This window comes from Vicugna pacos, chromosome 3 (assembly GCF_048564905.1).
Source record: "Vicugna pacos chromosome 3, VicPac4, whole genome shotgun sequence".
In the NCBI taxonomy this organism is placed as follows: Eukaryota; Metazoa; Chordata; class Mammalia; order Artiodactyla; family Camelidae; genus Vicugna; species Vicugna pacos.
In genome coordinates, this window is record NC_132989.1 from 8,689,407 (window position 1) to 8,712,365 (window position 22,959).

The following is a 22,959-nucleotide window of genomic DNA, read 5'->3' on the forward strand; positions in this document are numbered from 1 at the left end:
TGCCTCTGCCATTTGTGTTACTTCAGAAGGAACACAAAAGAATTAGTGCTATACAGTCTTTGTTTTGCTCAGTTCTCCTGTAGTAATAGATTTTGCAAAGTGAGGGCCTGGTCCAGTACGTACGAGTTTCAGTTAACAGGGTGCATGTAAAGCAAGGGCTGCTTGTGTATTAGAATTACAACTATAGACGTGAAATCCATGATGCTCCCTAATCCATAGTTGACACTGAGCATAAGTAGGAGGTTTAAAGGTTTTGAAGTATTTTTTTCAGCCTTAAATTTTATGTTTAGCTCTTCAGCTATTTCTGTGGGAGACAGAAGTCTTGTGCCAAAATATCTTAACGTTTTCAGCCTTTCATGTAGGGATCAAAAAGTTAATTTTAGGGGCTGTAGTAAACTAACAAGTCTTTCTGGCTGTGACCCCAAAAGACCTGGGATTGAAACGTTCCATGACAGTTTTTAAAGAAAATTTTGTGAGGTTTGTATTTCTCTTGTCACTCTCTTTGTGTTTTTGTTGGTCAGAGGCTGTTTATTTTAGTCCTCTCCATTCATATCTTAATCTCTATTCTCTTCCATTGCCCTCCTCTGTTACCAAAATATCATAGATTTCATTTATGTGTTTACTGGTCAGTTGTTAAATACCCATTTTATGTGAGGCGTTCATTGTTAGGCACTGAGAGGGAACCAGAAATGCATAATGGGTAGTACAGTCAGTCCTGGTTCTTTGAGGTAGTTTTGTTTTACAAAGTCACTGCAAATACTGAACCTCTGTTCCTAGAGGAAATACAGGGTTAGATTCCTTTGGGGCTCTGGTCACAACATCTTTATCAACCAGTTAGTGTGTAACCTTTGTTTGTATAAGTTTCTATTTTAAAGACACCTTCTTTATATATATAGATATATAGATATAGATTCATTAATATTGAACTCAGGGTCAACTACACTATACCTTATGCCAAACAGAGCTTATCTAACATATTTTCTCTGTAGGTACATTATAACATTCTTACTCTTAGAAGCACTAGATAGGACTTTAGCACTAGGCTTGGGGGCCATACTAAACAAAGGAATCAAGAAAAAGCATAAAGATCTGAAAAAACCTAACACTGAATAGACCAGGGGAAAGGACATTTGTTTACAGTATGAGAACTGAAACAAGAAGACAGAGCATCACCTTTTTGACCTCAGCTGGGAATGTGTGACAGATGACTCATTCTTTGCTGTTCACAAATGGCCATGAAAATGTCGTGAATATTGATTTTGGTGTTACAAATACAATTTTAGTGAGCAAATAAACTAACAAATACCGAGTCCTCAAATAATCAGCTCTGCTTGTTTTTTTTAAACTTACAATATATTAAGGGGGTTAAGATAAATTCATGCATAGCCATTGTACAAGGCAGAGTATAATTCATCAGAGTTAAAATGTAATGTTTATTCCATCACAGGAAAGGGAGAGTATGGATTGGAAAGAGGAAGGCTTCATTTTGCATCTTTGTTAAAAACTAGTTTTGATTTTAAATGATAGAAGAGGTGGGGATTCCAAGGGTGAATAGTTAACGGAAGTAAGAGAGTAAAGTGCATGTTTAAATTTCAGCTAGTAATATAATTACCTCATAAAAGAAATGAAACAGAAGTAATGGGAGAAAAGGCTAGATAGATAGGTTGAGGCCAGATCGTGCAGGTCCTGATCACTAGTTTAGTTAGGACTTTGTTTAGTCAGAGGAAAGAAGCTATTTAATAATTTTAGTCCTTTTGTTCAGTTACTCAAGAAATACTTACTACATGTCTGCTGTCATCAACCTGTTCCAGGTACTGAGGATCTTTAAGTGAGTAAAACAGTTTGTGTCTTCTGGATGCTTTCAGTCCAGAGAGGGAAGCAGGCAAGTAAACAAACATGCTGTTATATAGTACACTGGGTTTAGTTTTAGTTCAAGACAGTGGAAAGCACATTATATGCTTTGCTGTGTAGCTCAGCTAAAATCTGATGATGAAGTGGAGTTAGTTGAGGGGGCAGGGATGGGTGTCCAGAGGACTTAGAGGGAACAGCAGTTGCACAGAGCTGGAGGTGAGAATGACAGTGATGGGACTAAAGAAATAAATTGGTATCTCACATGAAGGGCCTTTTTTTGCCATGTTAGGGAATGTGGATTTCATCTTGAAGATAATAAGGAAGCCTTTGCTGCATTTAAAATCAGGGCTCAAATAGGTAGGATTTGTATTTCAGCAGGAGTTTATTTTGGCTCTAGTGTGTTGGGAGATAGAGGAGAAGCAGAGATACTAGTTACAAGGTTGTTGGCATGAGAAATGGTAGTCCCCCTGGACCATGGTGGTGGGAGTGTGGATAGGGAAAAGTACAGGGACATATTTGAGAGGTATTTAGAAAACAGAATTGGAAAGGAATGGATTGGAGGCTGGTTAGGAAGAGGGGAGAAAAGTAACCAATAGTGATACTTAAGCCATAAGCTTAAGTACAGGAGGAGGAAAATGTTTGGGGGGAAGGTTGTGATGAATTTGTGGTAGACAAACATGGCCAACACTAAGTATTAGGAAGATGAATCTGATTGCGGTTTAGAAGATGAATAAAAGGAGAATACACCCAGAATGGAAAGATTGTTAAATCCGTTTGCAGGAGCTTAGGCTCGAGGTGAGTGCCTGTATTTTTAACGCAGAATGAACAGGTCTTGGAAATTAATGGGAAGTAGGCAGTGAGGAAAGGACTCCCAGAGATGGCTCCAAACACCCCAGCAGCTGTACCACCCTGCCCAGCTTTGTGATGTGCCCTGAGGTCGTGTATCAGGATGGAAAACAGTTAAGCTACCTTCATGTTGCTCCCTGTCAGATACATAGAAACTAGCACATTATTGTTAAAAAGCAGCTCTAATTATAAGAGTAATCAATTTTTCCACCCTTAGGACTTGATAAAGGTATTTTCTTTTTGAGTATCTCATGTACATATTTAATTGATCCTTAAGAAAAATGTTACCTCTGCAAGAGGGAGCCCAGAAAAGCAGCTGCTAGTGGGGAGAGGTATCCGCGTCCTCTCCCCAGCTCTTGCCTGAGTTTCTTTTTGTTTAGCTATGCATTATAATATGTAAAGTAAGTAAATTGTGCAGGAAGAAAAGATGTTGAACATAGGGTTATTAAATGAGGATTAAGAAACTAAAACGTAAAGCAAAAAAAAAAAATAAAGTGAGAACTTCGAAGAGATTGGAATAAAGTTTAAAAGTGTTTAAAAACCAAGGGGAGAAAAGGGTACAAAAAGAGTAAAACAGATGAAACTTAAACAAGATTGAAAATTAAGATCAACAGTAAAGTTTCAGTCAAGAGTTTTTTTTAAATATGACAAAAATAAATGAGTTGTGGGAAAAAGGCTGTAAAACAGCCAACAGGTAAGAGTTTAAACACATAAAAGTAAAAGGTTAAAGGAGAAGCTATTAATTAGGTAAAAATAAGAAATAACAAATATTAAAAGCAGTGGTAAAGATAAAAAGTATAAACTGACGACATTTTTGAAAGTTTGGAAAAGAGGACCATTAAAAAAAAATAATATATACAGAAGTGGGTTTCTTGGGACACTTAACAGAATGCTCCAGAGAAAAGGTATGTTGTCCCCAAAGTTTTAGAAATTTTTAATGTAGTCCCCCTTTTGGAGACTCAAAATACTCATGAGAATGCTAAAGCCTCCAAGAAGTGTTGCAGTAGTAAAATTACCTTTGTTTTACATAACATTTCCCAAAGCTCACCGTGGAGCACACTTCATATATAACCCCTATTAATGTCCCCCAAAGTATTTTTCACAGGACACTAGAGTACCGTTCAAGAAGAAAATAAAAAATGAAAATCTTAAAAGTTACAGAGTTACGTGATAAAAAAGAAACAGTCTGCTGGAAATAGAAAATGGTTTTGGTTTGGGGCTGGCATTCACTCCTAGGGAGCCAGGGGCAGAGAGCAACCTGACACCCTTACCTTCTGGCCCTGCATCCATAGCTGGCTTTTCAGAAAGCTTTTATCCGTGCACGCAGGGCTCTGATGCAGCACACCGGCTGCTGAGGCAGGGCGGTGGAAGCTGATCCTCGGCAGAATTCAATTCCCCCCCCGCCATAGAACACTTCCCTAGCAAATGAAGAAAAGTTTTATATTATACAAGCTATTTTACTTTTCTTGAAAAAATCGGTTTTTTCATTGTATAAATAAAATTTTAAAGAATGGGGCCCACCCCAACACTTTTTATTGGCTTTTTTTCCTTCTAGGCTTTGTCCTCATGCACATGGTTTTATGTAGTTGATATTGGTTGGTATTCTTACAATTTTGTGTTGTAAGAGCTTTGTTTTCTGTGGCCAGGAAAGGAAGAATTTCCTAGTGGTGGCTGCCTCTGCCTGTTCTATTGCTGTGTTGTTCCAAGCACCATTGCTGTTAAATTTTGGAAGCAAGTTTTCATCGTGCTTCCCTGAAACACACGGACAGTTCTTCCCTTTTGTGAGCCTCCCCAAATCTTACTGCTGCCAGAGTGCCTCTCTGGAAAATAATAACTCCTTAGCATCATGGGACTAGCCTTTGCTGGGACAGCTTTTTTTTAGCCTGTCATTTGCAGCCCAGGTCATAATAACAGCACCTGTGCGAGAGACAAAATAGAAGGGCTTCCATGTAAACGATCAAGACCCTTGAACCTCCAGACATTTCCTAGTATAATGATTTGTGCTCTTACATAGGAAACAGGATAGAGGAACTGAAGTATTGGGGCTTTTCTAACATCCTTTGTTCAGCCAGACACTTCGTAGAGTGAATTACATGGGCCTTGTTTTTGGCATTTTGAGAGCTCAGAATTCTGCAACTTTTAATATTTCTAAATTGTAAATATAAACTGCAGGCTAGATAAGTTCCCTTTTTAAAATAGCTTATAGATCTTTGACTTTTGCGTAATTTGCTTCGAGTTATATTACTCCAAGGGTTGATATGAATGAGGTAATTAAGTGAATCCAAAAAGTTAAGAGACTTTTATCAGATGATGTCAGATTACCACTACAGGAGAAATTGCTGCCTAATATAAAATAAAACCCTCACTCATGATTGGTGGTGTACCAAGATTATTAAGGAGAGTGAACTTCAAAATACAAACTGTATTAAGCATAAAATAGCAGTTCTGTGCTAAGGCTTGTATTGATAGTTGTCCTGTTGCTAATACTCATTTCCAGATTTTTGGCCATTTCTTAATAACGATCATTTCTGCCTTGTTACATAGTTATGTTCTAGAAATCTTCATTTCAGTGTCCACACTATGGGTCAGATAGGTTGCTAGTTACTATGACTATAAAGTTCTGCAATAATGAATGAGATGTGGGTAAGTAGTAAGTGTTAATGCCAGTCTCCTCTAAGGGCCATATAAAGAATATCTTCAAACTAAAAATAATAAATACCGGCAGAAAAATAACCATGTGTGCTAAATGCTTTACACGTCATTTCATTTAGTCTCTGTAGTACACAGGAACTACCTCTCAGATAGGGAAACTGAGACACATGTGGTTGATTTGTCCAGGGATCAGAGACAAGATATGGTCCCTATTCATTTGTAACAAATTATCAATCAATTAATACATGTATTATTTTTCTTTTCTACAAAATAGCCATAAAAGATGAAGCGGAGTATGAAAATACATAGATATGTAGTATTTTCTTTTACTGTGGCCTTGTGTTTTGGAACAGTTCTTGGAGTGTCTGAGAATCGGCTACTATCAAATGGGTTATTTAATTTGGTATTGCTAACCACTGAAGTTGTAAGGAAGGGGAAATAGTTGTATGGTTTCTTCCTCCCATGGGTCATAATTCAGTTGTGGACATCAGGATGTTTTTCTTGGCTTATCTCATCCATGGAGGTTTTCCTTTGCACATCTGTTACATAAATTACTAAACTATTTCCTTGAGAAGTTGTCAGTTTGTCACACTTAGTAGTGATCAAGGAGTTGGTACCTTTTGGGAAAAAAAGAATAAAATGACAGCCTTTGAGGGGCAGAAATCCAGCTACCATCCTGGTTTAAGTATTTTTGTTTGTTTGTTTGTTTGTTTTGGGTCAATTCCTTTATTTCTTTGAAGTATTGAAATAATTATATGTGGTTTCTAGTGTTTCCCAAAAGACTTTATGTTGGACACTAAACATTTAATGATCTTTCATATAAAATGAGGTATTTTAATCACTATTTCTAAAAGTTTTTATCTTTCCAGTGATCAATTTATATGTACATTCTAGTCTGGTACATAGTTTGCCATTTGAAACTAAATTTGGAATGTTGACTTCTTTAATGATTATTCATTTTGTATGCTGTTTTCTGACCTTGAATTCTACATAAACCATAAAATAGTAATTTTCTGTGGTTTTGGGGGAAGAAATTTTGTAAGATATATTACTTCTGCTAGTTACATGTTAGGACAACTTGATACGTAAATGATGAGCAAATCAGCTGTCAGGAATCTCAGAAATTTTAGATGTGAGTCTGGGCACTGTTGGCGTATGTAAACTGATACTGAATCAATACCGGACATTTTCCTGGAATAGTAGGTAAACTCTTACATAAGGAAGGAACCGTATTTTTTTAACGCACTCTTTGAAATTGTGTGTATTTGGAATGCTGCTTTTTAAGCTTGAAATCTTTAGATAAAGATATCATTTGGACTACTGATAATCTGTAATGGGTATTTTTAGAGATTAGAAGAGAAAGTATGTTATAAATTGGTTTCTGTCAGTTACTGATTAAAGTTCTTAGATTAAAAATTTTTTGCCTTACATTTCCTATTATGAACCATTCTCCTTTTTAAAATGCAGTAGATTCTTGATAGATTTTTCTGTTCAGAGTTTTGACTGTTTTAAACAGATCTAGATTTATTACAGGAAATATGTATAATTTTGTTAAGATCCAAATCTGACTTGCATCTGTGGGAACTAGTCACTTAGCTAGTAAGCCAGTCACTGGCATCCATCTTGCAGCTCAGCTCTGTTGTGCTCCAGCTCTGAGCTGTGGTAACAACTTTTAATAACTTCTTTGTGAAAAACAACTCAAAGAAAGCTAACCTCCAGTACTGGTAGTGAATGTGGCAGATCCTAAGAAAATGATGATTCACAGACAGAAAAGAGAAGTTTTACACATATTTAGAGAGGAATGTATCAGATTTGGTGGTACCTTCGATTGATGAAACAATCAAACCTATATGAAATCAGTGAAAAAATGAAAAAAAAAAATAAAACAAATAAAAAAAAACTTTAGGCAAAAGTTTTTACCTAAAGAAATTTGGTGAATCCGGATATTGTTGAGGAAGTATAATATGCACAGGATACTTTAATTCTTGATTGAATCTGTGAGATTGTCAGGAGTCTGTACATATATTTTTATTTTCATAATTTTAAAGATACACAGAGGTATTCAGTGCATCTTTCAAGAATGTTAAGGGTTTACTCTTGTAGTTTTTTTCTATCTGCAGAGTGGTGTTTTGTGTTTAATTTGCTCCCTGTTCACTTCTCTCTCAAAAAATTACGATACGGTACTACATACTTACGATATAAGTGGATTGAAATAGGGTATATGTTTTAGTAAGTAACCAGATTACTCTCCTGAAATCTTGTTACTGTAGAAGAATGGGTAAGATTTTAAATGTCTTCAATTTCAGTTTTTCCCTATTCATACTGATATTTTTACCTTGCTTTTAATATGTGTTTAAAGCTGGGTGGGGGGGTGTGGGTACGATGATTTCCTCCTTTTCAGCTGGATAGTTGGTATTTAATTTTACTAAAACCAAAGAAAATGTAATTTGCACGACTGGGACTATATCTTTTAAAACATTAATTCAGCATTTAGTTCTTTTTAGTAGCACGATTTGTGATGTCATCTTATATATCGTAGGCTTTTTCATTTAGCTCAGGTGCTATTACTGATTCCCCTCTTTTAGGGCATTACGGCACAGTGGAAAACAGGCTGCATTTAACAAGAAGTAGAAAGCCTAACCAAATTTGGACATGCATTGCTATTTGCGAGTCGTGTGATCGTGAGTGTATGTTTGTTGAAAAACTTCTCCACTAAGGCTGTGCTGTTACATTTGTTTCCCTCTCTCCTCACGTGAAGGTTTAAATTTTTACTGATTTCTTGTTTTGGTAGAGGGGCTTCTAGTAGTGGCAGCACTAGAGCCTTGGGTTTGCTTCCTGTGTACTTTTCAGTATTTATTTCGTTCCTTTTCTTGTGATACTGAGGGAGTGCTGTGGGTTTCCCTTTGTTTTAGCACTATAGCTATTTTATAACTGAGATACTCTGTAGTCATACATGATCATTACATCTGCTTTAGCAACATTAATTCTTCTACTGAACTGTCACTTGTGTTAAGACCTTCTTCATTGTTTCGTGTTTCATTTTCAGATCAATAAAAGGCTTTTTTTTTGAAGGGTGGAACAATGAAATTTATGTATTTGTTGAATTTAGGAAAACTAGACTTTTTGGTTATCGACCATAAATTTGATACTGTCCCTAGGACTATAATAAAATGTAACTTGGTTTTGAAATGAGTGTTGAGCCTATCAATGTTCAGCTTGCAGATAAGGATAATGTGGTGCAGGCCATCTTCCTCTGATGAAAAATGAGTGTCATGTGGTCCATTATCAAGCTTTTAGAGCAAGTGTTCTTAAAACTGTTTGCCTACTATTTTGTTTAGAAACATCTTTTAAAAGGAACAAATTTTCCTGACATAAGTAACTTGTTACTTAAGAAAACTATCTTTTTCAGTGTTCATTTTATGTGTGTTTTATTGTTTTTAAAAAGTTTTTTAAAGATTGCTGTTTTATAGGGAGTGAATAGTTTTACCTGTATCATAAATCTATCTTCTGAAATCTTTGTGGTATTAAGATTAAGAGGTCAGTTTTAAATATAGGTTTTAATGTTGGAAATTGTTCTTCCCAAATACAATTTTTTTAAATCATGTTCATTTCAGTATTAGGTAACTAAATTGTCCCCTGTGGTTTTACACACATAGCATTTGGTATACATATTTTAGTATATATACATATATTTTAGTTACTAGTTTGCTGCATTTATTAGCTTGATAACAAGACATTGGAAGTACAAATAATACATGGTCTAACGTGATGCTTATTTGCCTATAAATAGTTAAAATGTCGCTAAGTACTCAATTTGTATTCTTAATGGCATTTAATACTTTTCTCTTAGTCACAGTATAATGTTCATGGGGGAAATTTTGGAAAATTCAGGAAAAGGAAAGTACAGTATGAAGAAAAAAGTACCATATTTAAAGTCATTACTTTGAACGCTGTATTTGTCTCTGTCTCTTGCTGCTCTTTTCTTTTTTTCTTCTAACTCTCTTGTGTCCGTAAGCGTGGATATACGTTCGACAAAGCCCAAGTTTAAAGGTCAAAATACTGCTAAATATTTTTTCCTAATCTCAGAGTGAATGAAGTCTTTGTAATAACTTTAAAACAAAAAGAAAAAAACATATTAGAAATACAGGCCCAGTTGACTTCATTTTTTTAAAAAAAGTTAAATTAAAAAGGCTGGCTAGGAAAAAGAGTTCTTAGTAAATCTGTTTCAATGTTCTTCCTTTGTTAGCAGTTAGGACTGCAGAATACCTATGCTTTACCTTTTCTCTGGCTGCATAGTTTTGTTTTAGCAAAGCATATTCTTGATCTTTGGCAGGAAAAAATATCATAAGGACTGCTGAAGTTATTTCTTGTCAGTCATTTTACTGATTATTCTTAATGTAGATTGGAAGAAACATTGGCCATCTGTGAGTGAAAGCCCCATTTTAGCCTTTACTTTCAACCAGTTTTGCCTCCCAAACCTGGACCAGAACTATTACCAAATAAAATAACTTGATATTTTATCAGTAGTGAGTGGTGCAATAAGCAGAAAGTGGGAATTAAAGAGGAGGACCAAAAAGAGTACTAATTATTTACAGATTGAATACCCAGCCCTTGACTTAATTGAATATTGGCAGTGTTCATATAGCCATAGAAGCATGTACACAGAACTCGAGGATGGTAACTTAGTAGTTGGCATTAAAAGTCCAGTGAGTATGAAAAAGAGTATGTATATATATTGTATAACTGATCACTCTGCTGTACACCAGAAATTAACACAATGTTGTAAATCAGCTATACTTCAATTAGCAAAATAAAATCCAGTGAATGAGTGGTGCTGGGTTGTTCAGAGTTAAGCACTCTCTTTAGGGACTCTTAGTCCTGTCCTACCTATTGCTGGGGTGTTGTGAGGAGCAAACGTGAAAAGTGTGTAAGAGCACTGTGAATTGATTTTAATTGTAGATTTTAGCCCTATAAAAAGCAGTGGTTCAGTATTGCTGTAAGGTAAAAAATCTTCAGAACACGAGCAGCTTCTTACATTCTTCACTCTGGTCATTCCCTGATAATTTCCTGTAATTTTGTTTGCATAACAGATCCTTGACCTTTGTCTGAATTGTGTGTGGGTTTTAAAAAATTGATGGGTGATCCCCCTCTAGTGTCTGAATTATCCATTCTTTAAAAAACATTTGTGTCAATCGTAGGAAATTTTGGGAATTAAACTGGCTGTTTTTTCTCTGTTCATCTGGACATGATTTTTTTTTTTAACTTTTCTTTCTTTGGGAGACAGGGCGTGAGTTATTTTCCTTTCTTAAAAAGGTCACTGGTATTATGCATGGGGTGTGGATTGAGAGCAGTAGAAAACATGGGAAAGGAAGGATCAAAATACCATTTCTACCTTTTTAGAAATAGTTATTTTTAAATGACCTGGAATGAGGCCAAACTATACAGTGTTGTTTTGTTTTAGTTTGCATTTGTTGCTGAATTAAGTACAGCTTAAAAATACTTTGTTTTGGAATCCTTTATGCCATCAGATCTCATCTTAAGAGTGTTCCAGTTTCTGGAAAGCAACGGTTTCATTGGAAAATGGCTTTAAAATAGAGCCTGATACTCTGTGGAAGGGTTCTAACTTTGTTACTATTGTTGCCATATTTTTCCATGGATATACTTTATATTGTGAATGTATTCTGATGGCAGGTTGTGATTTTACATAATTCCCTTTGTTTTTCAACCAAGGAAATAAGGAGATTCTTAAATTACTGGCTCTCTGCCAGCTCTTCCTCTTAAACACACAGCACTCAAACACACAGGCTTCAGTTAAGAATCTTGTGAAGGGTTAGGGAAACAGGACCTTTCTCATTTGACCCATGGGCTTTTGTAGCTTGAACAAGGAAAGTAGTGTTCTGAAAGCTACAGCATTTATGAAGGCTCTAGTAAAAATATTTCATGTACATGGACTAGAGATTAACTCTTTTCATCTTGTCCTCCAACAATTAAACAATGCAAACAGATTTCAAGTGCGCTCTTGGTGATGAAATACTCGGGTGGCTTATAATCTTAATTGCTATTGTTTATTCCTCCAGCTGCATTTTAATACTTTTAACTGCCTTAGCCACATATTCTTCAGTTACTAGAATAAACAAAAGCATTCTGAAATCCATTATTTTGTGGCATCTTAAAATGCAAATGTGTCATTGGCTGCCTTGATTTTATTTTGGTTCCATTGTTGGCAAAATAAGAAAAAAATGTTATTATTTCTTTATATGCACAATTATTGTCAATAGAATCATTACTGGATTTTTATAAAAATCTATTCATTAATAATCTTAAATTTTTAAGAAGGCATTGGAGACCATGAATTTTTTTTAGTGCCAGGGAAATAATTTATAAATAATTTTACACTATCAGACCACTTGATATTTTAGAAGGCAGCTTTCTCCAAGATTTGACGAAGTTATCAGATTTTGGTTTTCTACCTTGGTAGAACAGTATTCTGAATGTAAATCTAGAAGCCAGATTTAGTCTGTGATTTGGCACGTCATATTTATATACATTTAAATTTGAACTAACACCATTTATTAATTGAAATAAAAATAAATTTGAAATTATATTTGAGAGATTCGAGTACCAGTTAGAACCAGACTTTCCTTATTTAAAACAGAACTTTCTGATGACTGAAAAACCATACAGCATAAGTTACCAAATTCTTATTTTTCACTATTTCTGAAACTTAAATTTGAAGTGGAAGTTTGGAATTACTATATTCACAGGCATCTGTTGTAACAGTTGTTCAGTAATAATTGGAGCTTTAGATGTCAAATGAGTACTACTATAGTTGTCACATTTTCACAGCATTTCTTTATTCCTCAGAATGTCTTTGAATTCTTAAATCCGTATAAACATGAGAAATTCTGTTTTAACAACCAAATATTTTGCCATCTCATGTCTTAATAGTAAGGGACTCTTTTCAAAGTTAGTTCTTTCTTATAAAAATACCACTTAATATTTTAAAATTCTAATAGGTGGTTATTATCTCTGATAATACAGCTAACATTTATTTAGCACTTCTAAGTATCAGACACTGCACCATTCATTGTGTGCCATTTGATAACGTTGCCCTTTGAGGCAGCAGTAGTATTTCTTATTTCCATTTTACACTGGAGGAAACTGAGATTAAGAGAATTAAAATAGTATTGCCAAAGGTCACAAAGTAAGTAATTGGAGTTAGATCTTTCTGACTCATAGAACCCCTGTTCTTAGCCACAGCTGAAGTCTTAAGTGGAAGTTAAATACATCATCGTATGATCTCCTGATAGAATGTTATGTAGCCATTAAAAGTGAGGATTACAGTGACTGTAGAGTGACAGAAAATGTATGTGATACAGTTAAGTGAAAAAAATAAGGATTATAATTGAATGTGCATAGTGGTTCTAAACATCTTCAGAGTGTTATCTTTGATTTTTCATTGCTTTTTTTATATACAGTATAAGTCAGCTGTTACATAAGTTTGCTTATTAACTTACAGAATTTCTATAAACAGAAAACATAAAACTGTATGTAAACCAGGTCTGATCAGCAAGCTGACAACTCAGTTTTATAATAGACTCTTAGCATGTTCAATTTCCTTTTTAATTTGACCCAAAGCCATTTTTTACTGGACTTATGCCAGCTCTAATATAATCTCTCATCTGTATTCTTGAAGGCTAATGGAATAGTAAAATCTTCTTAAGAGATAACTTAAATGTGTTATATAGTGTCCTCGGGGTAGCTTGTGCACAAAAGATGTTTTCTTTCCCACCCTGTAGAGGTATCTCATTAGGACACCCAGTAGTGTCATTATTAAGTTTTCATGTGTTTCTCAGTTTTGATGCTAATCTTTGTGCGTATGTGCGTGCATTTTTTTTTCTCTGCAGCACCAATGTGGTAATGAATTATTCAGAAATCGAGTCTAAGGTTCGAGAAGCAACGAATGACGATCCTTGGGGACCTTCGGGGCAACTCATGGGAGAGATTGCCAAGTAAGTGATAATTTGACTCAGCAGTGCAGAAAGAATCTGACTATCTTTACACAGAAAAGTGAAATTTGCTTTTAGTTTTAAACTGCTTAGCTGCCACATAATAAATTTTGCAGACTCATTCAGATATTAATGGAAGAAGTTTTACACAGGATCCATTCCCCTTAAATACTAGCTCAAAAAAGCAAAACAAATTTTTTTTGTCAATGACGTTTAGAGATTTACTGTAGCTTACTACATAAAATTTTGACAAATGTGTATTAAATAACTTGAAATAAAGCTTAGGAAAACTTTTTACTGATAAACATCTGGATGACTATGTCAGTGAATGAAAGGCTTATAAAAAATATATTAGTTACTGGGACTTACAAATGTGCTAGATTTTATACAAAATAAAGGATAAAGACACTTTTAAGGAAGCATATTATTTAAATTTTTTTTTGAATTAAGTTTATTAATTTTTTTTAAAGCTCTTCAGGGAAACATAGTAACTTAGAACAAGCCTGCCATCTGCTGTCAAAATTAACATATTGCAAACTCTTCAGGAAAATTATTCTTTTTTCAGGGCTACATTTATGTATGAACAATTTCCAGAACTTATGAACATGCTTTGGTCACGAATGTTAAAAGACAACAAAAAAAATTGGAGAAGAGTTTATAAGGTATGGGTATTAGTCTGTATTTCTTATTTGACATGTTGAAGACAAATGCTTGGAATTTTAAGGTGTACATGCATAAATGATTATGGAGGGCATGAAATCCTAGAATGGAACATTCTAAAACAGATAAAAGAAGTAGATTTGCTGTTTGTGTCCTGTTTTCTAGTTTCCATAAACAGCTATTCATATATTTGTGTATATCAAAAGTAATGAATCTATAGTGGTATGTATGTTTGGTGCATGAGCAATTAAGATGAAAAGCACAGTCTAATATGATTTGTCATCTCTGCATAAAAATTTGCCAGTATTATCACAGTATTGTGCACCAAAAATACTCTTTAAAATACAGTAAGATATTCTAGATAATATTAAAACTGTAACATTTTAGAATTTGCAAATATGTACTCTTCATTAAGTTCCTTTCAGTAGTTCTGATCTCATCATATAATGTATAATTCTAAAACAAGATAGTCATCTGTTCTTCCATCCCCACCATATTTTCTTGCTGCTTGAAAACTTTTTCTTTTTTCCAAAATGGCATTATAATATTCATATATGAAACTTTGAAAGCCTTATTTCTGGCTTTCAGTGTTGCAAATCAGTGCTTTATTTAGTTCCATGTTTTTGATGTTGTTTCTAGAAACACTGTCATTCCTTTAGCTTGTACAGTAGTAATAATGAAACCGTTGGAATTTCTATAAATTCATTTTTGTTAATTTGAGGGTTTTGTTTGTTTTAATAGTTTTTGAGTAAACTACTTTTTTAAAGAATCAGTTCCTGGTAGGATGAGGCTTTTTTTGCCCCTTGATTTCACCAACCTAACTAGATTTCCATAGATCTAATCATTTTTAGTTGATGTTTGTTCCAAACAAAGTTAAGGTCAGAATACATAATTCAGTGGTTTTTAGTGTACTCACAAAGTTGTGTAGTAGTTACTGTAAACCAGAACATTTTCATTGCCTCAAAAAGGAACCCTACAAATGTTTTTTAAACAAAAGCCATATGATTAACCCCCCAAATTAAATTTTATCTGGGGAAAATGCTATGGGAGCATATAATTACCAAATTGTTCTGTTTAAACTGATGTTTCTAACGATAAAACTGAACCGACTTTCTGAAAGCTTAGTATTCATTTATATCATATATTCAGATTTTTTAAACATCTGAATTTTTTTAATCTTTCGACATGCAGTATCCAGTGGACAGTGTATTTACTATTTGTTATAAGTGTGTATTACTTATTTGTTATAAGAGGGACTTTAAATTGATAATACGAGTTTTAGACTATGTAATTTAAACTTTCTAATGTAAGGTAAAGAACTCCCCCCCCCACACACACACACAGAAAGATGATTTATTTGCTAATGTTAGAATTACTTTTTAGCCATTTACCACAGCTCTTCCAGAATTTATTTTGTTAAGTCATTTGGTGCTTTGTATTTTTACAGTCATTGCTGCTCCTAGCTTACCTCATAAGGAATGGATCAGAGCGTGTTGTTACAAGTGCCAGAGAACACATTTATGATTTGCGATCCCTGGAAAATTACCACTTTGTAGGTGAGCAATAGAAAAACCTTACAAACAAATTAAAACAGTAGTTGGGGTTGTCAGTCACCTGAACCAGCTTAGAAGCTTCTCCGCTCTAATTAGAATGTGACTGTTGCTGGTTGTGTGACGAGTGCAGAATCCAAGACGTGGGGCCCTAGAGTATTAATTAGTGAAGACAAGAACTTGCAGAAAAGACTGGCTAATAACAACAGAACCAACACAACATGAGTGTTCGGGTTTATATTAAAATATGCACTGGAGACTGGTCCCCTGTGGTGTCCATAAAGGAGTAGCTTTAATCATATGGGAAGAAAAGGTTAGAGCTCCAAAACACACACATCTGTTTGAAGCTGGGTTTTTTCCTCCCACCAAATAATATTTACTGTGCAAAGGCAGCAAGGCCAGAGTGTGTTTTGAATGTGAAAGAGGATACAGAATGAACCACATTTCATTTTGTAGCATACCCCAGTTAAAAGCACTTTATAAAAATTCAGTTATTCAGCTACACTAAATCCTGGGTAATTAGTGTTTCCAAACTTGTATTGGGGAAACCAAGGGGTTTGGGTGGTTTTCAGTTATTAGAATGTTAAAGTAGGTTTTGTTTTGTGAAAATGCTACATAAAAAAGAAAACATTTATGGGTATTAGTCCATTTTGTGTGGTCATCATTAGTAATCCTTTTTGGTGAATCTTTGATTTTGCATGGCACTGATATCTGTGGTCCTTTTTAGCTCATTTTTACATACTCTGGTAAGCCAGAATTGCACCTCAAGACTTAAGATTTGCTGATGAGCAAATGACAAAATTCAGTAACAATTTGCCTCTTTTTATTAATTTTAAAATATTGAAGTTGGTTTCTTGTGTTGAAATTTTCATGTCTTTTTTTTGTTTTTTTTTTTGTTAGAGGGTTTGATACATATTAGCTGAATTATTTTAAGGTTTTGTTTCTCCCTTACCATCCTCACAGATGAGCATGGCAAGGATCAAGGTATAAATATTCGCCAGAAGGTGAAAGAATTGGTTGAATTTGCCCAGGATGACGACAGGCTTCGTGAAGAGCGAAAGAAAGCAAAGAAGAACAAAGACAAATATGTTGGGGTTTCCTCAGACAGTGTTGGAGGATTCAGATACAGTGAGTATCAAGGACAAACTAGCACTTAAGCATCAGTTTAGCTTCTGGGGGCATTTTAAGAGTCATTGAAATATGGAAGACAAAAATGCTATTTTTCAAAAGGTTATGTAGAATTCTAAGATATATATAATACTCATTTTGGCTCCTGTGGATCTTAGGAATCTTTCTATTTTTTTTTTACTTTTGTGGGCTCAAAAATACGATTTTAATCTTAGCATCAATCATTATTGAATAACTGCAAACTTTGAGTTGATGTACAGAGAATAAAGCAGATATATATATATTTGTGTGTGTGTGTGTGTATGTATATATATATATATATATATATATATATATATATATATATATATATATATATATACCCTTTCCTCTTGGGGTTCCCATTCTAAAAAAGAAAAGGTTTCTCTCACTGCTTAGAGTGTAAAAAATACAAAGTTTGATCAAAAGATTGATCTTTCTAATTAGAAACCAGTTTAGCTCTATTTTTGGCCAGAAATAGATGAGCTTCATACAAGTTGGTCCATCCTCAGTCTTTTCCTTTGTTAAGCAATGTGTTAATTTGACGTAGAAAAAGGTGACTGACAATACCATCAGTTTTTCACCTAGGCCTATCACTTTATTGTTCCTAACATATTTAAAAACGGCTCAAACATTCATCTCTTATGTTTATTTTTATTGTAATAATATAGTTTCTCTACAATATATGACTAGGTGCTTGAAACAGATACAGAAAATAAGAACTCTGTTTCACAGCTTGTTCCTTTGGATTCATTCTGTCTTCAGTGAACGCTGACAGTCCCTGGTCAGACAGGCCAGTGCTGTGCATACTTAGATACACAGCCCTACCCATATCTGAGTTTGTTTATATTTGGATTATACTGAGATGTCATAACTCCTTCATTGCAACTGTGTAATAATCTCCTATTTCTTATTTTGTAATTATCTATAAAATATTTTCACTGCTTTGCTTCTCCACTTTCTTGCCCTCAAAGAAAAAATACTTAATTGGTTAATGTTTCTAGCAGCAGAAAAATTCCTTTCTTTTAAGTCTGAGATCACATAAAAGTTAGTTCTTGAATTGAACAAAATTATTTCTCTTAGATCACATAAATAGGTTTTGGAGTTTTTATTTGTTTAGAAGAGTAAGAAGCTTTTAGATTATTTGCCCAAGTAGGCATTTTATTCTTTAGCTTTTTCAAAGTAGCTTTAGCAATTTAATGTGTTTTTGAGTAGAAATTGCTATTCAACTCATTTCTCGTTCTAGTTACTAGTAACCCTTCTTTTTTTTATCAGCATAGTATATAATTAGGTTAATTTAGACAATTTAAGTTTTCAGACTCAGTCACAGTGAACTAAATACAGCATCTGCATTAGAGATGAGTTGAACATGATGTGTATCTGCCTTGCCTTCTTTTGTAAGTTATTTTTAATGTTAACATATATTATTCAGAGACTTAAATAATCAACTTTAACTATTTTACATGCTTTTCATTTTGACAGTAATGTCTTGCCATTTTCCAGTATCTTTGGCACTCATTTAGATGATGTCCACCATACTAATCAGTTTAGTTTTCATTTTTCCTCTAAGTTTATTTCTTTGCAAAGTCTAGTTCATCACATTGTCATTGAAGTGTACATACACATTACTGTATACTCATTTGTATAAAGCCATCCTGGCTAAACTTTTGTCTAGGAAACATTTTGTCATGTTCTTTTTAAGTTGATGGTCAGTTTCAGATTTGTAGATGTTTTTAAATCCTCAAACTCTTAACAGAATATTTTGACTTTGCAGTTTTAACAAACAATTCAACAAAATGGTTTTGTTCAATTTCCAAAGGGCTTGTATGCCATCAGAACTTGTTAACCAGGGTGTAAAACACTCAACCACCTTTTGATTATTTTGCTATTTCTCCTTGCTCCTTCCTTTTTCTCTGCAACCTGCCTTAATTTTTAACCTTCTCTTCTTTTTAACCTTACATGATTTCTCCATACCTTCAACTCTTGCCTCTTTGAGTTTCAACATGGAAATGTAAAAGGTTGCATTTAGTGCTTATAAATACTCTCTGTCCTTTAGGCTGCCAAGGTCAAGGACTAAAACAAATCTTGACATTTGGGGCTTTTGTTCACTGCCAATGATCTATTGTCTCCATTCTCAAATCCTTATAGAGATTCCCTTAGTTTTGTGAGTCTCAGCGTGTGTGTGGACTTGGTGTTTGAATAGATCATCACTTTTCTGAACTGCTTGAGCATTTTTCATGATTCTAGTCTGCATAGTTTTTGGTAGTTAGAATATTCTTTTTTCAGTGTTTAAAAGATGCTTTCCCATGACATGAAATCCATTGTTATTTTTTTAGTTTGACAGTAAAGAATGATACTTACGAGTGTTTTCAGCACATGGAGTCTTTTCAGCACATTCAGAGTTGTGTTTCCTATAGTTTGTGTTTTTTTTAGAGACTTGCTGTCCAATACTTTTCTGATAATTGAAAAACCATTGAGATAGGAGTGAAATATAATGCATTAAGTGACTTTTGTAAAAGCAAAAAGATTTCCATTTCCCTTTTGTTTATATAGCCTCTGTTGGTTTTTGTATTTTCCTCTTCTCCTCTCAACAGCCCTTAAGAACTTCCTGATATGCTGTGCTATGCGCTCAGGTTGTGTAAATTTTCATAAACAAAAGCTTTTGAATCTGCATTCCTGCCACTTAATGACTGGCATGGCATGCTGTGCCTTGCTGTAATTGTGTTGATTCAGCACTGTGGGAGCTTTCTGTTTTCTTTTGAAAACTATTTTATTATGAGGAAAAGCTTCAGAAATAAGGACTATAGACACCTTTTGAATTTAATGTCCTTAAAGTTGCTTCTCTTTTTAATGCTTTATATAGGTGAAAGATACGATCCTGAGCCCAAATCAAAATGGGATGAGGAGTGGGATAAAAACAAGAGTGCTTTTCCGTTCAGTGATAAATTAGGTGAACTGAGTGATAAAATTGGAAGCACAATTGATGACACCATCAGCAAGTTCCGGAGGAAAGGTAGAGAAGACTCTCCAGAAAGATGCAGGTATTAACACTTTGTCTCCTGGATCTCTGGGAAAGAGTGCTGAATTTATGCAGCTAGGTGTAGGGATTTTTGTTTTGGGGTGAGGGTATTGTCATTATCTGAAGTTCAGTTTTGTTTTGTTTTGTTTTGTTTTTTTCCTTTAATAGCTTTTAATTTTTAAAGCTGTTTTTGGTTCACATAAAAATTGTGCATAAGATACAAGTGTTGCCACATAACCTCACCCCTGTGTGTGCAAGCACGGGTGTACACATACACACACAGTTTCTCCTGTTACTGACATTTTGCATTAGTGTGGTTCATTTATTAACAATTGATAACCAATATTATTAACTAAACTCTTTTGTTTGCATTAGGCTTCACTGTGTTGTATGTTGACATGTGCATAATATCCACCATTACAGAATCATATAGAGTAGTGTCACTCCCCTAAAAATGCCCTATGCAGAAATATGGAACAGTTCATGAACTTGCATGTTATTCTTTCCCAGGAGCATGCAAATTTTCTGTATTGTTCCAGTTTTAGTATATTTGCTGCTGATATATGCACATATAGTGTGTGTGTGTGTGTGTGTGTGTGTGTATGTCATATACAAAAATATCGTATATGCTATGCAACTGTTTATAAGATGCTAGGTCAGACATTTGCATTTAGTATTGACACTTCCTTGTTTATATCCATTTATTTCTAAAACTGAATCGTATTTCCAGTATTATTTTATTCAGGCTATTTATTGGAATTTTTATCCCAGTAAGAACTTTGACAGCGTATTTTACATTTGGGCATCAGATGATCCAGGAATCTAAGTTATTGCTGAGGGATAATGACGTTTATTATTATATTAAATCTAAACAAAAGTTAAAGAGTTTGAAATGTACCTCTTTCTGTGATATTTTAGATTCTGTGCCAGTGTATCAACCTGAAAAAAATCCAGATGGATTATTAGACTAAAATGTTCTCTAGTATATACCTATATTTTCGTAAACTGCATTTTCTGATGGTGGGGCATTTGTATTTAGTTTTATATAGAACAGTACTTGGAACTTTTCAGCATTTGCTTTTTGTTCTTGCCTACAAATACAGCTACCAGTACAGCTGTTAACTAGTTTTTCTGCCAGTTAAAAGGGCAATGTACATAGTACTTAATCTGCAGAGCAAGTTCAAGGTCTTTGTGCCTCACTGTATCTCTATGAGATAGGCTAGAGCAAGGATTTTACCCTTATTTTTTGGAAGTAAAACCTGAGGCCCAATCAGGCTGTGTGGAACTTTCCTAAAGTAATACAGAGATGAAACCAAGCCTTCAAGTGAGTTCTTGTAACTAAGTACCACCTCGTTTTCTCCCATAAAAAAAAAACTTTAATAGTTCAGATTTAGGGGTTATGATAAAGAACTAAAAATATAATCTTGAAACTATTCAAGTTCTGAAATACTTATTTAGTGTCTTTTCGGTATGTTTCCATATTTACTAAATCTGGAATTCCTGTCTATTTCTGGAATATGATCTTTGAAGAGCCAGAATTTATTTTTAGTACTTTGATATATCTATTCTGCAACTATTTTTCTAGCTCTTTTATATGGAAAGTGTATGCAATATGGTAATAATAAACAACTAAACTAGAAAATGATGCCTATCTCAAATATTCTGTGCTGCTTTTCCCTCAATAATAACATTGTGTGGCCTATGTGTTTATGTTTTTGGTTTGGTTTAGAAAACAGTGGTTGTATATTGTGTTGCTATGTCCTGAAGAAGTCTGGGAACCAGGTAGGTAGGATGGTTAGAAATCTAAAATAGGTGCATTCGTGTACTGTTGCTTTCTTCTTTGCCCTCCACCCTCAGTTTTTCTTCCCTTGCTTTGTCATTGTCTTTTTTTTCCCCTCCTGTTTCTCACCTGATTTTTTTTTCTACATTGCCTCTAAGACAGTATCTACTAGAGTTGCTAAATCTTTTATATATAGTATTCTAGTTTAAAACAGTGAAAATATAGTGTGTATTATTTGTTGTAATAACTGAAGAGCACACCAGGGACTTTATAAAGTCAGAGTATTTGTGAGAGAATAGTAAATTATCAGACAGGGTTGCATGGGACCTCTCTTGCATGTTAACAGAATTTCAGACTTAGTTGATTATTAGATTCGGAATTCTTAAACAGCGGTCAGATACAAAGCTCCCATTTTATTATGTGCTAGTCAGATTTATATTCTCACCTATTATAAAGAAACTGTATTTCAGTGGAATCATACATCAGTAAGGTAAGAAATTTCAGTTTTACTGATGGTGGGAACCTTTAGGTCATTTGTGGCTCAGAAATTAGTGCAAGGGCTTTTGATCACTTAAACAGAACTTGTTGATTCCCTAAAACGCTTATAGATTAAAAAGAATTTAACCCCTTTGCTCAGTATGGGAGGCCATTCTTCTTGATTCTTGATTTATACAGGTTCCAAATTAGTTTATATTCAAGTAGAAATTGCTTTAGGTTAGTCTGAGTTAAATTGCATTAGTAATAATAGTCATAATTTTAAGGGAGATTTTAAGTGTTTTATTTCAGAGTATTTGTAAATTAAACCACTACTTTAAAATTAAGTAATACAGGTAATGGAACATATTTCAGGCAGTCTCTCTCCCTGTCTTACATCAGAAGAAGAACCACTGCCTCATTACTGTAGAACACACGAGTGCTGACATCTTTAATTTGTGGCTTATGAAAAACCCAGTTTTTTACTCATTCTGTATTTTTTTCCTTTTGCACTATTAAGAAAAGAAAAGGAGACAAATTTTGAATGTGCCTGAAAAGGAATTATTTCAAAATATTTTAAGTGTATTTAAATTTTCTGTAAAATAATTTTCATAGTTATGTAAAAGTTTGATCTGATTTTATAGTAAAATAGAGTACAATTGTTGTAAAGTGCATTACCTCATATTTTTCTGCATTTACAGATGAGAGTTTAATCATTTGAATTAAGACAGGATAATCCTTAAATGGTATCTATTGAAATAATAATATTATATTATGTATTTGCACTATTATGTAAGAGTCAGTGACAGAACTGTTATATAAATGGAACTGTAGTCATTGCACACAATTCATTTCAAGAAAATGGTTATCAAACGCAGATGTTTGAGCTCCTAGGGTCTCATCAGTTGATCCTAATAGGATGATAATCCTGCTATTTTATTTTTTAATTAAGCCTCAAATCTATAATACATA

The 22,959-nt window shown here is 34.1% G+C and overlaps 1 protein-coding gene and 1 non-coding gene across 4 annotated transcripts in view; one reads left to right on the forward strand and one right to left on the reverse strand.

The window, feature by feature from the left end:
- CLINT1 (clathrin interactor 1) overlaps positions 1–22,959 on the forward strand; it is a 54,153-nt gene that overhangs the window by 13,649 nt on the left and 17,545 nt on the right. For all 3 annotated transcript variants that reach the window (XM_031673005.2, XM_031673006.2, XM_072953813.1), the window contains exons 2-6: positions 13,257–13,361; positions 13,924–14,020; positions 15,466–15,574; positions 16,532–16,696; positions 19,578–19,755. In XM_031673005.2, coding sequence (XP_031528865.1) covers positions 13,257–13,361; positions 13,924–14,020; positions 15,466–15,574; positions 16,532–16,696; positions 19,578–19,755 — 654 coding nt within the window. The remainder of the gene's footprint in view (positions 1–13,256; positions 13,362–13,923; positions 14,021–15,465; positions 15,575–16,531; positions 16,697–19,577; positions 19,756–22,959) is intronic.
- LOC116278277 (U6 spliceosomal RNA) lies at positions 20,199–20,302 on the reverse strand. The gene has a single exon (XR_004187666.1). It is a non-coding gene; the product is annotated as a U6 spliceosomal RNA (small nuclear RNA).